Source organism: Protobothrops mucrosquamatus, unplaced genomic scaffold, assembly GCF_001527695.2.
Source record: "Protobothrops mucrosquamatus isolate PMUCROS unplaced genomic scaffold, P.Mucros_1.0 scaffold1218, whole genome shotgun sequence".
Taxonomy (NCBI): Eukaryota; Metazoa; Chordata; class Lepidosauria; order Squamata; family Viperidae; genus Protobothrops; species Protobothrops mucrosquamatus.
Genome location: NW_015387426.1, coordinates 130,000 through 147,796, shown reverse-complemented (window position 1 = coordinate 147,796; position 17,797 = coordinate 130,000). Strand labels below are relative to the sequence as shown.

The window sequence follows — 17,797 nt, the reverse complement described above, 5'->3', positions numbered from 1 at the left end:
TTACTGTTTTGATCATGGGCTATTAAACGGAGTAATCCCAATAATTTATTCTTTGTCTGAAGAACTCGGAACTTGTGGTAAGGTCAATTGTCTCAAATGTCCCCAGAAGAACCCAAAGTTAAGTGAGGCAAATGACATAGGAAAGCATAGTCCTTGAAAGTTGATGCTAATTTTTGGCATGCCTTAATGCTTTTTTATTGTTTATGCTACAATAGACAAAACTGATTACTCCACTGGGGAATGTAGGAAGTGATGTTTGTTTGTTTGTAACCTCCAAGGACTCTCAGTCTACTACTTCAGTGGGGAAAAGGCTCAACCGGATTAATTATTTCCTAGGGAAGTTCCCAACTATCCAGCCAACCCTGATGTTGATAACTGATTTATGGTTTTTTTCTTTTTCTTTTGTGCTCTCCCATTCAGAGTTGACCTACCCTGGGTGCAACATAACTGAACAAGCTTCTGCAGGATGAAAAGATGGCAGGGCGGTTGCTTGCACCACCAGGCCCTGACAGTTTTAGGCCTTTCACTCTGGAATCTCTGGCTAACATTGAGAAGCGCATTGAAGAAGACAAGAAAAAGAAGCGTCCTAAGCAAGACAGCAGTCACAGAGATGACGATGAAGAGAACAAACCAAAACCAAACAGTGACCTGGAGGCTGGGAAGAGTTTGCCTTTCATCTACGGGGACATCCCCAAAGGCTTGGTTGCTGTGCCATTGGAGGACTTTGACCCTTACTATATGACGGAGAAAGTGAGTCAGCAAACAAGCAGCTATGTTAAAGTCAGCCTTCAAATGGTCAAAGGAGTTACAGGTTTGGGTGGACGGAGTCTTCACATGAAAGGTGGGGGAGGGGGCTGAAAAACAATATCTGTATGGCCTTTGCAAAGATGTACCTTGTCTTTGGGTTGTTGGGGGATCAGAGGAAAAAGGAAGAGGGGGAAATTTAAAGGAGCAATTGCTGGGCAACTGAGTTTTTCAAAACTACCACTTAGTTTATGTCATTGTGTGAGTCGGAAGATTTAGTGGGGAGGCAGTAAAACATCCAAGAAAGATGGCAAATGAGAGTGAGAAGAAGATTGACTTTTATTAGCAGATGGTCCATCCAAATCAAGATAACCACTTCATACCAGTGCTTATATTCCCAGAGGAAAATAGGATGTAGCTAGTGGTTCAGTTATATTTGCAAATATGCAAATGGGTACAGAAGTGCCAGGAGACACCCCAACATTTTCTGGGAAAAACAATGATATTGACTCCCTTTTTTGGGGGAAATGGGAATTGCAGCTGTTAAATATTACAGTCTAACTTCTTTCCTTTCTTAGGAAAATATGCAGAACAGAGGTGAATCGGATAGCAATATGGAAACAAAGATTCAGCCTCTCACCTATATGGAAGAATATAATGTCAGGCTAGAGTATAAATTGGCTAAAAAGAATGACATGAGTGGAATTTATTTTCTTTTTTTTCCCAGTGGGTGCATACAAATGAAACCAGGTTCCAGCATTAGGGATTCTAAGAGGAAAACCAGATTTTTGTCAGCATATGAATGATATCGTTATATGAATAATGACAGACAGGGCTTATTTGTTTGGTGGCAACTACAGATGCTCCAGCCTTTCTAGAGAATGCTAAGCAGACCAAGGAAATTACTACTAGGATTAGGATTAATACCACTGTCCATGCACTGCTCAGATTTCTACATGAGTCAGTCCTGTTTCTTATTTCAAAGGTCATTTAAATCTTAGGTAATATCTATGATTATCAGGGGGCAATACAAATAACCAGTTTAAGATGTAGGAATCTTGAGTGCTTATCTCTCTTCACATAGTTTCCAGGCTCTTGATTCCAGCATCTTACACTTCTACTAGACAATGCCCATCTCATTCCTTTATTTTCTGTTTGTTCCAGATACTTGGCTATGTTTACCTCTCATGCCTAACTTGGAGACTGAATAACACATTTTCTGGTTTTGTATATTGAATTACAAGCTATCCCTACAGGCTGGATTTACACAGTGTGCACAGAAAAAAAAACCTAACCAAGATTAACCCTAAGTCAGGTTCAGCCTGAGTAAAATATCTTCTAACCTTTTATCTGACCTGTCTATTTGTGTTTTGTGATCATTTGCAGTGCATCTACGTGAGAACTAAGAATTGCATCGTAAAGGATGCTTTCTTACATATATTTGCCAACTTCTCACAAGTTTGTATCTTACAATATCATGAATGGGAGCCTCTTTCACTCTTCTCCCACCTTCTTCAGTTGATGCCCTTGGGCGTATTTTGGATTTTTATTATTAGAGATCTGAAGGCTGAGTTCCAGAGTATATATGGTTAGTGAGGGGTCCTTGGTGCTCTCTGAGCTTGCTTGTTTTCTTGCAGATATTTCATTACCCAACTAGATAACATCATCAGTGCTAGTAAGGAGTGTAGTTTGCTGTCGGTTTATATTCTGGTGTCTTGTCCTGTCAATGTTGGTGGAGGTGGTCTTGATAATTCTTTGGTTGTGCTGTTTGCTGCTGGCTTCTTTGGCAGTTTCTTGATTGGGGTTTGGTTTACTTGATTCTTGGTCTGATCTTAACCTTGGTGTTAATCTAAGCCGATCTGGGTGCTGATTGCTGGTGGAGAGGTGCTTGGGTCTTTTTGTCCTTTTTGGGCTGGGTGATAATCTCTTTTGCATAGTCTATAGATGTTGTTAATGTTCATGTGTCTATTGAGGGCTGATTTGTCAGAGTGCCAGGCTTCTAGAAATTCCCTGGCGTTTGGGGGTTTGGCTTGGTTTAGGAAGGTCACATTTTCCCAATTGAAACTATGGTTGAGTCTGTCCATATGTTGTGAAATTAAAGAGTTTTCATCATGTCTTCTGACTGCTAGTTGGTGTTTGTGGATGCGTTCTGTCAGTCTTCTGCCTGTTTGTCCTACATAGTGGTTGTTGCAGTCCCTACATTGTATATTGTAAATGACTCCTATTTTTTCTTCTGGGGTTGTTGGGTCATTTGGTCTGCTTAGGACTTTTCTTTTTAGAGAAACACCCAACCTCCCACAAGAAAAGCTGTGTAAGGACTTTATTTAGACAAGCCCAAACACACTGCAGCAACCTGGAACAGCAGAAAAAGAAAATAGAGCATCTATACAACATATTCCAACAAAATGGATATGCACAGAACTTTATCAAAAAGTCCCTGACCATTCATACAACACAAACAACACAAGCCCTGAAAAGAATTACACTGCCATTCATCAAGAATATCTCAGAAACCGCCAACTCACCACTACAACCACATGGAATCGGCATAACACACAAGCCAACTAAAGCTCTTCAAAACATCCTAGGACCTAAGCAGACCAAAAGGGAGCTGACAGTGAAAAGATCTTGAGAAGGCTTTGCCTCAAAATCTTCCTATAAAATATATACATAATGCACATTCTGTGCTGAGTATGGAGTGTCTTGGCTTAGAAGTGAGCTAAGGGGCCACTGGCAGTTATTTACAGCGTGCTGAAAGCTGCACTCTAGAATTGGTGAACCAAAAGGAAGGGGAGAGATTAGAGCAATAAATAAATATGGTAAGTATTGAATAAATAGAAGATATTAGTGAATAAAAAAGCAGTCTTTGGGCAAATGCTTCCAAAAGATTCAAAGCAAGGCCATAAAAGCCTTGAGCCAATTAATAGTGCCCAATGGCTTTTATGAAAACTGAAGACAAACTGTGATAATCCAAGCAATGTGAATGCACACCCACACACATAAACCACTGGTTATCACATGAGAGGTTAGAATGGAAGAACAGTGATATTTTAAAGGCCACTGGGTCAATCTGAAAATTTTCTCAGCATTTACTATAACTGATTACTCTGAACTTGTAAAGAATAAAATTCCAGAACTTTTTCCCATTGTTTTAATTTTATAACTACATTCTTAGTCTTTTCAGAGAGTTACAGTAGAAACCATTTCCAAGTGGTTTCCCCCCCCCCCTACCTCTGTGTACCAATCAGAGTGGTCAGTGGAATCATGGACCATAGTTTGCATTTTATTAACCATCTATGTATCCTTCTATGTATAGGTTCCATTTACCCAGTCTATCACATTGTTTGTTTGTTGAATTTATTTGCCACCCATCTCACCGAGGAGTTACTCTGGGTGGTAAATAAATTTCAAAAGTGAATAAATTAAAAAACAAATGTAGATTAGATGGACATTAGATATGCAATTGGAAATGTCCAAGTTACGTTTATAGCTAAGAATTTTTATACCAATTCATCTATTCTTGGTGTCATGCTTATTTGAAGTAGGGGAATATTTAGAAACCAAGACTGGTCAGGAACCAAGGCTGCGCATAATACGATTGTCTAGCTGGGGCTTTGGATGTTGGTTCCTTCTTCTGTAGAGATGTTTTTTATAGTCTTATTCTCTTGAAGGCTTCAGGAGCTTAAGACAGAGTTTTTCAACCTGTTCACCAATAGCACCACTTTTAGGATATGGCAATATTCGAGTACCACCAGTCGCCTAGCAAGGTGTCAAAAACTTGATGACCAAAAAATGATAAAGTACAGGTAGTCTTTGACAACAGTTCACTTAGTGACTATTCGAAATTAAAATGGACTGAAAAAGTGTCCATTTTTCACACTTATGACCGTTGCAGCATCCCCAGAGTCATGTGATTTACATTCAGATGCTTGGCAACTGATTCATATTTATGATAGTCACAGTATCCCGGGGTCATGTGATCCCCTTTTGCAATCTTTTGACAAACAAAGTCAATGGCCAGGGATGTGGCCAGCTCAACATCGCTCAGGGTGGGGGGCACCTGGGGGGGGAAGGTGGGGTGGTGGTGGTGATCCGGGGTTCTCCAGTGGAGGAGATGGGACTGGGGTGGGTGCCGGAGTATAGTCCACTGGAGAAGCCTTACTGTCCCGCTTGGTCCACACAGGGGACTCCCAGACAGTGGCGCAAGCTGCCCGTAGCCCTGGGTAGTGGAGGGCAAGTGTCCAACCCAGTGCTCGAACTCCCAGGGCACCAGGACCCTGCAGCCCAACCCATTCCAGCCCCACTTCCCCGAGGGGGCATCCAGTTGTGCTTACCTCTTCCCTGAGGCTGCTGCTGCAGCTGTGCTCACTCTCCTTGGCCAGGTTTCTCGTGGTAGGTGCAGGAGGGCAAATTGCATGGGTCAGAGGGAGAGCCTCTCCATGCGAGGAGATCCAGCTTTGTAACCAAAACATCCTCAGCAATGGGATGGGAGACCACCAGGAGAGGCCAAGAAGAGGGGGCAAGGTAAGGTGACCAACTTTTTTACAATGAAAAGGAGGACACAAATAAATTGAAGAAAAAAATATCGTAAAAGCTGACCAGGCCCATGGAAGGTCAACCGCCCACCACGCCCCCGCCCGCAGCCACCCTGCCAGCACCACTGCCCCACCATGTAGAGTGGGCCCCGCGGCTCCCAAAGCACCAGCCGTGCCAGCTCCGCCCCTGGGGGGCAGCCCGCTGTCGACACACCCCGCCTCCAGCCGCCCCGCCAGCACCACCGCCCACCCTGCGCAGCCCCGTGTAGAGAGGGCCCCGTGGCTCCCACAGCACGGGGGCAGCCGGCCGCTGCCGCCCCTCACACCCCCGCCCGCAGCACCCCCGCCGCCCCTGCCTCTTGCGCCCGCGGCCATTATTGCCCTAGCAGAGCCGAAGATCAAGAGAAACTTACCACTCCAGTTTCCTCCAGGTATCTTCGGAACTAACTAGGAGATGGTGTAGTTGGGTAGCAGGGAGGGGTGAAAAGTTCCTGCCAATTCACCTTCGCTGCAGACACGTGCATGGCCGGGTGTTTTGGCGTGCTCAGCAGCAATTCCTATTGGCTTTCGAAAGCCAATAGGGGGAGTAGCACAGCTCATGCAAAAGCTGAAAAAAAACCCATCAAAAAAAGGTGCCGGAACGCCATTCTGAGCGTTCTATGAGAAAAAAAAAGCCCTGCAGATTAGTCTTCAAATATAAAAAGGAGGACATGTAGGAGGACACTTTTCGAGGGAGGACAGAACTTACAAAAGGAGGACTGTCCTCCCTAAAGGAGGACGGTTGGTCACCTTAGGCAAGGGGATGGCAAAAGGGCAACTGAGCTGCTGGTGGCCAAGTGCTAAGGTAGATCTTCTTTCAGAGTCTCACTCCCTTCCTCCTTCCCTCCCTCCTTCCCTACCCTCCCTGCTTCTCATTCCCATCTCCTTCCTTCTCCTCCTTCCTTCCTGTTTTTCTCCCTGCATCCTTCCCTGCCTCCCTCTTTCTCATTCCCATCTCCTTCCTTCCTCCCTCCTTCCTCCATGCCTCATCTCCAGCTGATGGTGCCTTTCTTCATTCCTCGTGGAGGGTGATCCCTCTCCAGCTGCGTTTCTCCCCTGTTTTTTCCTGCCACCTGTGGGTGTGCCCAGCATGGATGGCTGCCAGGAAGTTGTAGATCGGGTCCTCTCCTCTCCTCTCTCCCCCCTCCTTCTTTTCCCTTCAGTGCAGCTCCAGCTGACTCCTCCTCCCAAGGCTGCGTCTTTTTTCTCTCTCCCTCTCCCATCAAAACTGCCTCCTTTTATAGCCTCTCCTGTCTCCGCCCGGGTGAGCCGGAAGTGCCGATCCTGCAGCTCCTGAGGACTCCCTCACAGCAACTCCTGTGCTGGGCCATTTTAGCTCGTTCACTCCCCTCTCTACACTTGTCCAGGCTAGGCAGGGTCACATGCCACCTGCCAGGTGCCAATGTACCACCAGTGGTACGCATACCACTGATTGAAAAGCCCTGTCATATAGCAAATAATAATAGGCATCGAAAACAAAAATCTGAAAAAAGAACACAGTCCCCAGAGAATCATGGAAAAGAGATGAAGATGGCAGAGATGGGTTTTGCATCAATGGAGAATAACTCTACCAATAGATCCCCAATACACTAGCAGTAGGTATAAATCTACTGACAGTAAGAAGCCCCAGGATATTTCAAGAATGGTGCAGAGAGAGACAGCCTTGGATCCTTTAGATAATGGACTGTTTCTTTTCCCAGTGAGTCCACCAGATTTGGATCTTCCAACAGAAAGAAAATAATGATCCTTCCCCCCCACAACTTCCCAATCCTAAAACAATATACTGTTTTTTCAGTCATGAATCACATAAACCAGCAAATCTTCAGGTCTGGCATATTATCTGCCACTTCCAATCCTTTGCACCCTCTTAGGATGATATAATTGTCAAGCAATAAACTACAAATTGTCAAGCAATAGACTACAAAAACTAGAAGGCTTTCTAAATACACATATTTTAACACTGTGGCAAAAGGCCAACAAAGCAAAAGCAAAATTTACGTTCAAAGCCTGCTTGCCTGAAAGTGATCATAAACATGTTTATGTTGAGGAAATTCCCAGTAAAGTATTTGAACTTAATCCCATGTTATTGCATGCTTAAGTTGCACTCTAACATGAATTTGCTTGGGAGTGAGGCCCATAGAAGAGAATATTTGTAGCTCAGGGTTGAACTGTGGAGTCCTTGGTGCTCTCTGAGCTTGGTGATTTTCTTGCAGACATTTCATTACTAAATTAGGTAACATCAGCAGAACACTGATGATGTTATCCAGTTTGGTAATGAAATGTCTGCAAGAAAACCACTGAGTTCAGAGAGTACCAGAGACCCCACAATGAGTCCCACAGAAATTGGTATTTTTGAAGGATGAAGGGCTGCAGGCTAAGTATAGCTATGTCATGGATCTTTCGAGGGGATTCTTTATTTGTACATTGTGATATTCTATTCCCCACTTGAAAATAGCAGAATCTGCCATCAGTTTTCAATAGCTATGCTCGGAGAGACACCAAGGACTGCCACAGTGAGACTTGAAGGTCACAGGCCCATCCCAATCATAAGTATATAATATTGTCCATTTCTATATAGGAGACCTATATGTTGTTTTAATCAATTGCCTTTCTGTCCTGTCTGGTATTATTAAGTGCCCTGATCTTCCTATTGTATAGAAAGCTATATGTCAGTGAGACTGAACTCATGTGCTTCTAATTTAGATCCTTCTTATGAAGAGAATGCTGTAAAGATTTTTTTTTTTTTTAAATCATTGTACACGTTACATGCCACTGTTCCATCATTTTTGAGATTTTGATAGTCATGCCATTTGTTTATTCTCTGCAGAGGGTTTTGACGGATATGAAAAATATTTTTTTTTTGTTTCTATATTAGGCCTTTCTTAGAAAAATAACTTCAATTTTTAGCTGAACCATAATCTCTATTTCATTTTTTTTGTACCAGATTAATGCAGAAACATTATGGAATGGGCAGAGCATGGCTGAAATGTTATCATTAATTACTTTTCTTCTATGTTTTTAATCATGATTTTGAAGACCATACAATCTTTGCTACTATAATTACTTGGTTTTTTTTTAATCCATCCATTCTCTAAACAGAAAGATATTTGCAAATTCAAGTAAAAAGCATATAAAATTCATAAGGAAAATGCAATGTTTCACTTTCCTGAAACAAAGCAAGATTTCTTTGGCCCTTTGATCCCCATAAACAAAAAAGAAATTCTTTTTTCTTTCTTCTTAAAATAATCCGTGTCCATTGTAAGGTAAAATAAGAAGAAATGACTGCCAATTGGAAGATTCTTGAAATATGATGCAAAAATTATATAAAAGGAGCAGTAAGAAAAAGAAAAGAATGCCATGTATATTTGTGGCAACTGGCATTTATGGGATTATAAATTTCCATGGCAACTGATGCTTTCATTTTATATTTGCTCATTTCAGAAACAACACAGACACTGATGATAAAACTTAATCATACTTTTGCATGACCAATGAAGGAAGTAAAAGTTTGGCTGAACCTACTGGGCTGTCTCTGGTTCTCTAGCACAGTCAACAATAGCTTGCAACAGATCCAAATATTAACAAAATCTGCTCTGCAATTTAGACTTGAGATCACCAGGAAGAACCTGAATGCTTTTATATGCCTGAATAGCCACTCTACATTTATGGAAAGTGAATTGACAGAAATTATATTTACCTGCCAGCCCATAATATTAATAGTACATTTGAAATTTACTGTGTATGGCCCTTCAGGGTTGTCTGCAATAAACACATTCTGTAAGGAAGAGCAACTTGCTCATTGTAACATGAGCGCTTCTATTCATATAGAACACGGGTGTCAAACTCGCCACGTCACGTGACATGTCACAACATGTCGTGACTTTTTTTGCATTGCCGGAGCTGGGGTGGGCGTGGCCTCCGTATGATGGAACTGGCCCACGGGCCGGCAATTTGACACCCTTGATATAGAACAATCAGCTGCAGCCAATTCAAATATGTGTATAAATATTAAAATAGCAGTATGTTTTTAAGCGACAGATGATTGGCAGCCATATTGTTCTTCTCACACTTATCGTAGGAAAAAACTACGAGGGGGGAAACCAAATTTCTCAGCAGAAGCTTTGCAGAGGGAGGCAGATTATTTTTCTATTGGCCCAGAAAAACTGCTCAGTTTGACTCCTGGCTGGTGACCCTCCCTCTCCCTTCATTTCCTGCGGAAGCAAATCTATAGTAGCTTTCTGTTAGCCATACCATGATTTTTAATTGATCAAAGAAATAGGATTCTGATAGCTTACAGCTCTCCCTTGTTGTTGATGCTCAGACTTGTCTCCGTGGTACAGTGATGACAAACCCCCCTGACGTGTGTCAAAGGTGACACATCATGACATTTTGGTTTATATGCCAGCATTCACTAACATATAACAACAAATATTCTCAAAAACATACTCCATTCTTACACAATTTTCGGAGACTGCAGAGGCTGCGCAAGAACAGGACGTGCTCATCCATGGCCTCCAGACCCTCTGAAAATCACGTGACATAGCCATGTCTTTGGAGCCTCCCAAAATTGCATGAGAACAGGACATGCTTTTATGTGGTTTTTGGAGGCTGCAGAGGCTCCAAAGCTGCTTCATGATCGAAGGCCTTGTGTGTCCCAGAGCAACCTGGGATAGGCCTGTCAACAGAAAGAAAACATGGCCTAAGGGTAGGTGGCGCATGGCAGATCCTAGGGAGTAGCAGGCCATGGATGCAATCACACCATTCCCAAGGTTGTGCTTCTTGGGGAATGACGTGAGGCAGCCTTTTAAGTGGCAGCAGTGGTGCTAGGGCTGAACCCAAGACCCAGCTTTTTTTCAGGCCTTGATGCTACCCTCGATTGCAACTGTTCAGGGTGGCCTAGATAGTGTTGGGGAGATAAATTGTTTTTTCTTATGTTGGGTGGAGGGGCTCCAGCGGAATCAAGTTAGGCATTTTCTGAAATTGTAATAATAATAATAATAATAATAATAATAATAATAATAATAATAATAATAATAATAATAATAATAATAATAATAATAATAATAATAATAATAATAATAATAATAATAATAATAATAATAATAATAAAGTTGGAAGAGACCTTGGAGGTCATCGAGTCCAACCCCCTGCTCAGGCAGGAAACTCTACACCAAGCCGAAAAGATTCACCATCACTGCCATAATTAAAATGCATAAAGGTGTGGTTGAGTTTCACTTTTTGCACTCTCTTATTAATCAGCTGAAAGGCAAAGTGGTTGATGTGGTTTTCTTAGCATTTTGAAAATGGTGGTGAAGATGACCACAGGTCAATTTGAAATAATTTCTAAGACTCTGGAGAGTGAAAATATACTCTATCTTCATTCAACTCAAATTTATCATACCTGCTGCACCATTTATAAATTGGATAAACTGGAGTATTTTTTAAATATTTAGTTAGTTAGTTGCCTGTTTACACATTACACATTAGATAAGTATTTTCTAATTCATTGGTTGCAATGTTCTTCCAGAACTTCACAAAAGCAGTGGTTGTTCCACTTCTTTCAGTTGTCTTTTCTTCTCCATATGGAGATAAACCTTGTAGATGCACTTGAAGCATCCATTACTAACTTCGGACCAAGTGGTACATTTATTGCTCACGTTAGTCCTGTTTGGGATCAAAACTGAGCAGTTCTTTGGTCTACAGTCAGGGATACACCGAAGGAAGATCTCAAGTGTGCAACCTTACATACTAGGCTTTGGTTGTGCAATAGCCCTGAGTAACTTGCAGAATTTTATGTAGTGATCCTAAATGCAGTGGGGGGGTTTTCCATTTGTAACCTTCCAGTGTTTTTCCTATTGCTTCCTTCTTCTTTTTTCTTTCTTTTTCATTTTCTTTACTACTGTACAGTAAGGAAAGGAGATTGGTAATAAGGGAAGTCATCCATAATGTAGTATGGGGTGTGTGGGTATGTATGGGTGAAGGAGTGTTTAGGGATGGGAAGTATAGACTATCCATGTGTCTGGGCTCCAGGAGTAGAAGTTTTGTATTTGCATTGTTTTCCAAAGCAAAGCAGAAAGGGCTTTGCAGAGAACCAAGGTTGCTTCTTTTCTGTGATTGGGCAGGTACTGTACATTCTTTATTATAATTTATAAAATGGCATCTAATACAAGTCCATATGCTACAGAAATGCTAGAGGAGGAGTACGAACTCAGTAAAAACGCATTCAAAGCAATATGACTCACTGGCTGGAGAAGAAACTAAAATGTTCTCGTTATATTTATTAAGAAAAACCATGTTACTTGACTGATTGTCTTTCTAGGGCTTTGCTGTTGTTGCTGTCATGTCTCTTTCACTGAGCTACGTACTGAAATGTTTTAAATAGTTAAATAACAAATGTGATCCTGTTTTTTGAAAGCCATTCTATACACAGTATAGAAAGAAACAGGAGCAGTATTTGCAGAATTCTAGTCTGTTCCAATTAAACCCCAGGGAAAGCGTTTGGACCAATCTTGGAATCTCCCCTCCAGATACAAGAAAAATGTTTCATAGTGTACAACATGTAAGTTTTATGTGCAGAGAATAACTCTCAAAACAAGATGGCAGCTTGTCTTGCAGTCTGAAGTGCTATAATGTCAGCCCTCAGAGATAGATCAGGCTTTAACACCAAAGTCATGAATGGCAAAGCTACTTTTATTACAGAGTTGTAGTAATATAACTTTGCAATCCTGAATGTGTCTCTCCCCTCCCTCCCTTTATCCTTAGTAGAAGTTGGATGGGGTCCAATCTGAGAGGTTTTGTCTAACTCCATTCCTGCTTTGGACTGAGATTTCTCTTATCTGACTGTTGCCTTGGCTGTGTCTCTTCTTCCTTAAAGTTATTCCCACAGCCCATTACATCTACTCTATTCTTTCACTCTCCATGTGCTACTTCATTCCTCCTTTTGTGGAGTAAAGGCTGTGAAATATCTTGTAATACCAGTTATACACATTTCACAGTGGGACCTATTCTCAGGCAAATGAAGCCTTAATGTATACATTTGCTTTAAGGATGTAAGCTACTGTTGTGGATAATATTATTGTTGCTGTTGCTGCTGTTTTTGCATGCTGTATATACATTTTAAAAAAGCTGTCAGATCAATTAAAGTAAAAGTATATTGTGGAATATACAGAGAATCACCCAGTTAACAAGATTCTTTATAAAAAAATGTATATTCATGGTCTTTGGATTGAATATGTATGCTTTCTGCCTAGGTGTATGAATGTGTAACTTTTCCTTCTTTTTCTCTCTCTCTGCAGACCTTTGTAGTACTAAACAGAGGCAAAACACTCTTCCGATTTAGTGCCACGCCTGCCTTGTACATTTTAAGTCCTGTGAACCTGCTTAGGAGAATAGCTATTAAAATTTTGATACATTCATATCCTTTTCATTGTAATGCATACCACTTATTCTGAAGTCATTATTTCCTGTTTTGCAGGATTGATGTGCTGCCTTAAAAAAGCATTATTTGTGTTTTAAAACAAATTTTATAGAAATAGCCTGGGCTTGGAGAGATTGAAGTTTCCCTAAACAACTGTAAGAGTAGGTGAACGAAAGTGTATTTATTAGGGATGATGTTAGGGAATGTATGTACAAGATATGCCCATAGATTTGAATACAGGCAGTCTTTGACTTAAGACCATTCATTCAACAACTGTTTAGAGTACTGAAAAAAGTAACTTACCACCAGTCCTTATACTTACAACTGTCACAATGTCATCATGGTCACGTGATCAAAATTTGTACATTTGGCAATCAACATGGTTTATGATAGTTGCAGCATCCCGGGGTCACATGATTGCCATTTGCCACCTTCCCAGATAATTTCTGACAAGCAACGGGAGAACCCAGGTTTACTTAATTATGGTTGTGATTCACTTAATGACTGGGACAAAAAAGGTCATAAAATCAAGTGGAATTCACTTACCTGTGACTGGTATTCTGCGAGAAGTGCCTGCTATCAAGCAGAACTCACACTAGAGAAAACATAAAAATGCTACTGTTTTCTCCTGTTCTCTATGTCAGCCAGTGCATCTGCTCAGCCCATGGATTAAATACATCCCAGTGCATTCTATATATCTCCATATTCAGATGCCACAGGAACTAGAGAGGGAGGCTGGGAGAGAGAGAGAGAGAGAGAGAGAGAGAGAGAGAGAGAGAGAGAGAGAGAGAGAGAGAGAGAGAGAGAGAGATGGGGAATATGGAATCTAAATATAACATGAATCAAATTATTAATTTCAAAAGAGAGATGCATATTAATTCTAAATGAGTGGTATTGCCTTTCTGTGTGAGTCCATAAACAGTCGATACAACAATCTTGCAATTAAGGTATATTTCTCAAATCTAAAAGCTGACTAGTCAGAGTTCATCTTTTCCAACTGTACTGTTTCTATGTATGTAGAGAAATGCACCCATAAGATTTGGGATGTTGTCTGATTAAGTATATGATGTCATTTATTCAAAATCATTCATTTTGCCTATTTTACTGACTGGGCCTTGATTGTGATAGTTTTTCTGGGTCTAATTCAGTTTTTATCACTTCCTCTTTTTCTTCCCAGTGAACTGGCAGGCCTCTTTTTAGATCTTCTCATCTGCCTGCAGCAACTGCCTGAGAAATTAATAGCAGCATACAATTGCCCTAAATCAGGGGTGTCAAACTCGCAACGTCATGTGACGTGTTGCGACGTATCGTGGCTTTTTTTCCATTGCCGGCAATGGGTTGGGCACAGTTTCGCCATGACGCATCCGGCCCACAGGCCGGCAGTTTAACACCCCTGCCCTAAATAGACCTGGATACTCAATTGTCCTTATTTTCACTTTTGCAACCATATTAGAAACTCCCCAAACCAATTCAATTTAAAGCACATGGAATACCCTTTATACTAAATCACAATGTGATTGATTTGTTTCTATTAGCATGAGGCATGAATGAGGCTAGTAAATAAAATGTGGTTCTATAATCACATGATTTGGAGTTTCCTGATTTGCTTTGGGTTCCAGCCAAGCCTCTGTTCAACCCAAAAAGGTGCAAAGCAAAAGCACTTTAAAAAAGCATGAGAGAAAACAAAACAGGAATTGGTCAAATAAAACCAGGATTATTTTGGTTGTTTGCAAAATTATTAGTGATTTGTTTGGAACCATTTTTACTTATAGATCCAGATCTTTATATGTTATAGTTTGAGCATTTTAACATTAAATGCTAAATAATGTGTTGAAAATGGTGGTGGGGGTTTTTCAGGACATTTTCTATCCCCTTTATCCGTTTGAAACTTTCTTACCTCCACTTCTTGTTAAGCTTTTTGCCAAAAGTTTTTTAAATGGTTGAAACTCTTTTTTTCCTTTTTAATCCAGAAAAAAAAGGTTGACTCACTAAGTAGAATTTTCTTATCCTTCTACTCAAAAAGTCTTTGTTTAGCTATAAATGATTACATCTAAAAGTGTTGAAGAAATGAGGCTTGTCAAACCTTGTGTCTATACAGGCTGCTTTACAGTTGTGACTTCCAGCAGCTCAATTTACAAGCCAACTATAAAAACCTCAGTTCCTGCAGTTTTCTCATGAGGAGTAGCTGTCCAAAATGCAAGTGGGTGATCTCACAATCTCTCCTTTATCCAGAAAGACTGCACCAGCTAGAATTCAGCAACCTGCCACCAATCACCACTGCAATGCTATCCCTGTTCCTTCAGGGACATCTAGTCTACAATAAATCCTCAACAGAAGACTAGAACATTTTCTCATTTGAGGTGGTATCAGTTTGAAATATGAATATGAAACCATCACTGGGTAGCATATGCAGTAGTCCAAATCAGATAGGCTTCTTTTTTAACATTCATATGTGGAAGGGATTCTTTTTTATTTATTCCTTAAGCAAGGAAATGTCCTAAATGTGTATGTATATTTTGCAACCAGGGTAGGCAACAGTTGCACTCCTGATGTTGCTAAAATATTGGACCCATTGGCAGAGGTTTCTAGGGACCGTTGGAGTTATAGCTAAGCAGTTTCAGGAATGACAAGTTTTTTCTAAAGACTTACGCTGGATCATTTTCAAAAAAGTTGGAGGTTCTTGATAAATGAACGAATTAATGAATTGATAAATGAACTGATAAATGAATTAGTGGAATTTAATGGAGCCTAAATAATTAATGAATTAATGTTATGGCCCTCCATGGACTGAAAACCATTATGATTGGTCATTTCTGGATGTCCATATTCTGCATCTAATTATGAGAAACCTATGTGTCCTCAGTAAACTGATCATAATTCAATGCAATTGCAGTACAAGTGAATTGAATTCCAGTGAAGGTTCCCAAAGCACTCCTCTGTTCTCATGTGGATGGGTCCAGTATAATCTAAACTGCAAAAAGGTGTAAATCCTTCTCAAGCCAAAGTCAAAACTAGGCCTATTGCCATATTTGTTATCAGGAAAGTTTTAAATCTACACTTTATTATTGCTAACTATTACTTGGAAAAAATTGTTTGATTTTTCTACCCAGATTTAAACAAGTGAGATGTACCATCAGCTTGATGTTCGTTTGTTAATGTCAATAAGAAATTTCTTATCTTTTCTGCTTCCTTGACTTTGTTTTACAGTATTTAGCATGATCATTATGTGCACTATTTTGACGAACTGTGTGTTCATGACTTTTAGTAACCCACCAGAATGGTCGAAACAGGTGGAGTAAGTAATAATATTTTTGTTTGTTTCACTTTGATTGTTTACAATGTCTAACAATTCTTTAAAGTAATAGTTGCCAATTTTTGAAGGAAAAATGTGCCATATATAAACTCCTGGCCCAATATGGTTTATAATATCAAGCTGGGAGTTAATTGAACATGTTCTCACTCTTGTCATAAATGTCTCTCAAAAGAAAGGCAGGATGCCTTCTGTTTAAAATAGATAATTATTAGATTTACTTTTTTTAGTCTGTATTGAATCTCTCCAGGATGGATAATTTTAGAAAGTCTTTAATGTTGCTTGGTTAGGCAACATAATTGAGAGGGTTTTGACTTCTCAGCTTCAGGTACTTCTTGTACAAATATATTAACTAGATCTCCTTTCAAACAGGATTAATAGGTTGAGAGGACATGAATAGGCTTGATGGCTTTTTGTCTAGATTAGAATCTGATAATGGGGCTGTTTATTTTTGGGGGGTCAGAAATGGCTTTCAGTAACAACAATGGTGCCAAGCAGATCATAATAGGCATTGTTATTTGAATCTTAGATTATGGTGCATGGAGTCTGCTGGGGATATGGAGTTCTTACAATGCATCCACTCTCCAAAGATTTTCCACTTTATATAAAACCACTGGAGAAAATCACCAGGAAAGCTGATCCATGATGGTGTTGATATGCTTTTTTTTTTTTACCACCTGATTGGGAAATGACAAAACCTCTCCAAATGCCTACCTTCAGGCATTCATTGATTGAAGGAGAGATAATAAATTAAAACTGAGACCTTATCTTAAATGTCTTAGGCCTGGATTATCTAAGGGAACACTAACTTTTAGAATGATCAACCTTGGCAACTTTAAGATGTGTAGACTCCAACTCTCAGAATTCTCCAGCTGGTATGCTGGCTGAAGAATTCTGGCAGTTGAAGTTCATGCATCTTAAAGTTGCCAAAGTTGAGAAACACTGTACTAGATTATGTCCACCTAGCAATGCCTGAGGTCTGGAATGCACTGGAATGCACTGGAATGCACTCACTTTTGAAATCTGTAAAGGATTGTTTTTAATCCTTTAAAAACTCAAAGGCATGTTTTCAAGGATTTTTAAATAGGGATTAAGATAAGTTGAATAGTATTATTTGCATGCTTTATCCTTGTTAATTGGTAGCCTATGTATGTTTAAACAAAATAATTAATGACTTATGTTTGCATGCATCAACAAGGAAAACATTCTTTAAATTTCTATTTATTATGAATGAGCAACCATGTTTATTATGCAGTGTGATCACTCTATGTTAATTCTTCCTGACAGTGGGAACAGCTAAAAAAACAACCTGAGTGGTTCCATCTGTGATTTGTTTAGCTTATGTATGAACAGGATATATCATGTATTTCTGTCTTAAGCCTCAATCTTAAGGCAAAAATATATTTTATTGTATTTATTGATCTATATACCTGCCCATCTCTGGGTGGATTGCCAGTGTTGTAAATCTTGACTTATAACTTTTGGGAGGTGGTGGAGGAACCAGGATCCTGGGTTGCACTGTAATGCTAAAGAAGATACTGATGAAGCGATCCAGGATTTATTTATTTTTTACCCATTTCTGTTGCCAGAAAGCACAAACAAATATTTTCAACAAGATGCCTAAAGTCAAAATTCTAAAAAAAATGTAGTTTATTGTTGGTACTAATGCCATTCCAATGCATGAGATTTGTGTGCATATATTTACACATAACTATTTACATACATACATACATACATACATACATACATACA

General features: G+C 40.0%; 1 protein-coding gene across 7 annotated transcripts in view; it reads left to right on the top strand.

Annotated features, from left to right (window-relative positions):
• The first annotated feature begins 474 nt into the window (after positions 1-474).
• Positions 475-17,797, top strand: part of LOC107291895 (sodium channel protein type 8 subunit alpha) — a 74,689-nt gene continuing 57,366 nt past the window's right edge. For 6 of the 7 annotated variants that reach the window (XM_029285039.1, XM_015820938.1, XM_015820936.1 and 3 more), the window contains exons 1-3: positions 475-750; positions 12,614-12,732; positions 15,941-16,030. In XM_029285039.1, the coding sequence (XP_029140872.1) occupies positions 475-750; positions 12,614-12,732; positions 15,941-16,030 (485 nt within the window). Of the gene's footprint in view, positions 751-12,613; positions 12,747-15,940; positions 16,031-17,797 lie in introns of all 7 variants that reach the window. The other variant, XM_029285038.1, reaches the window with a different exon arrangement.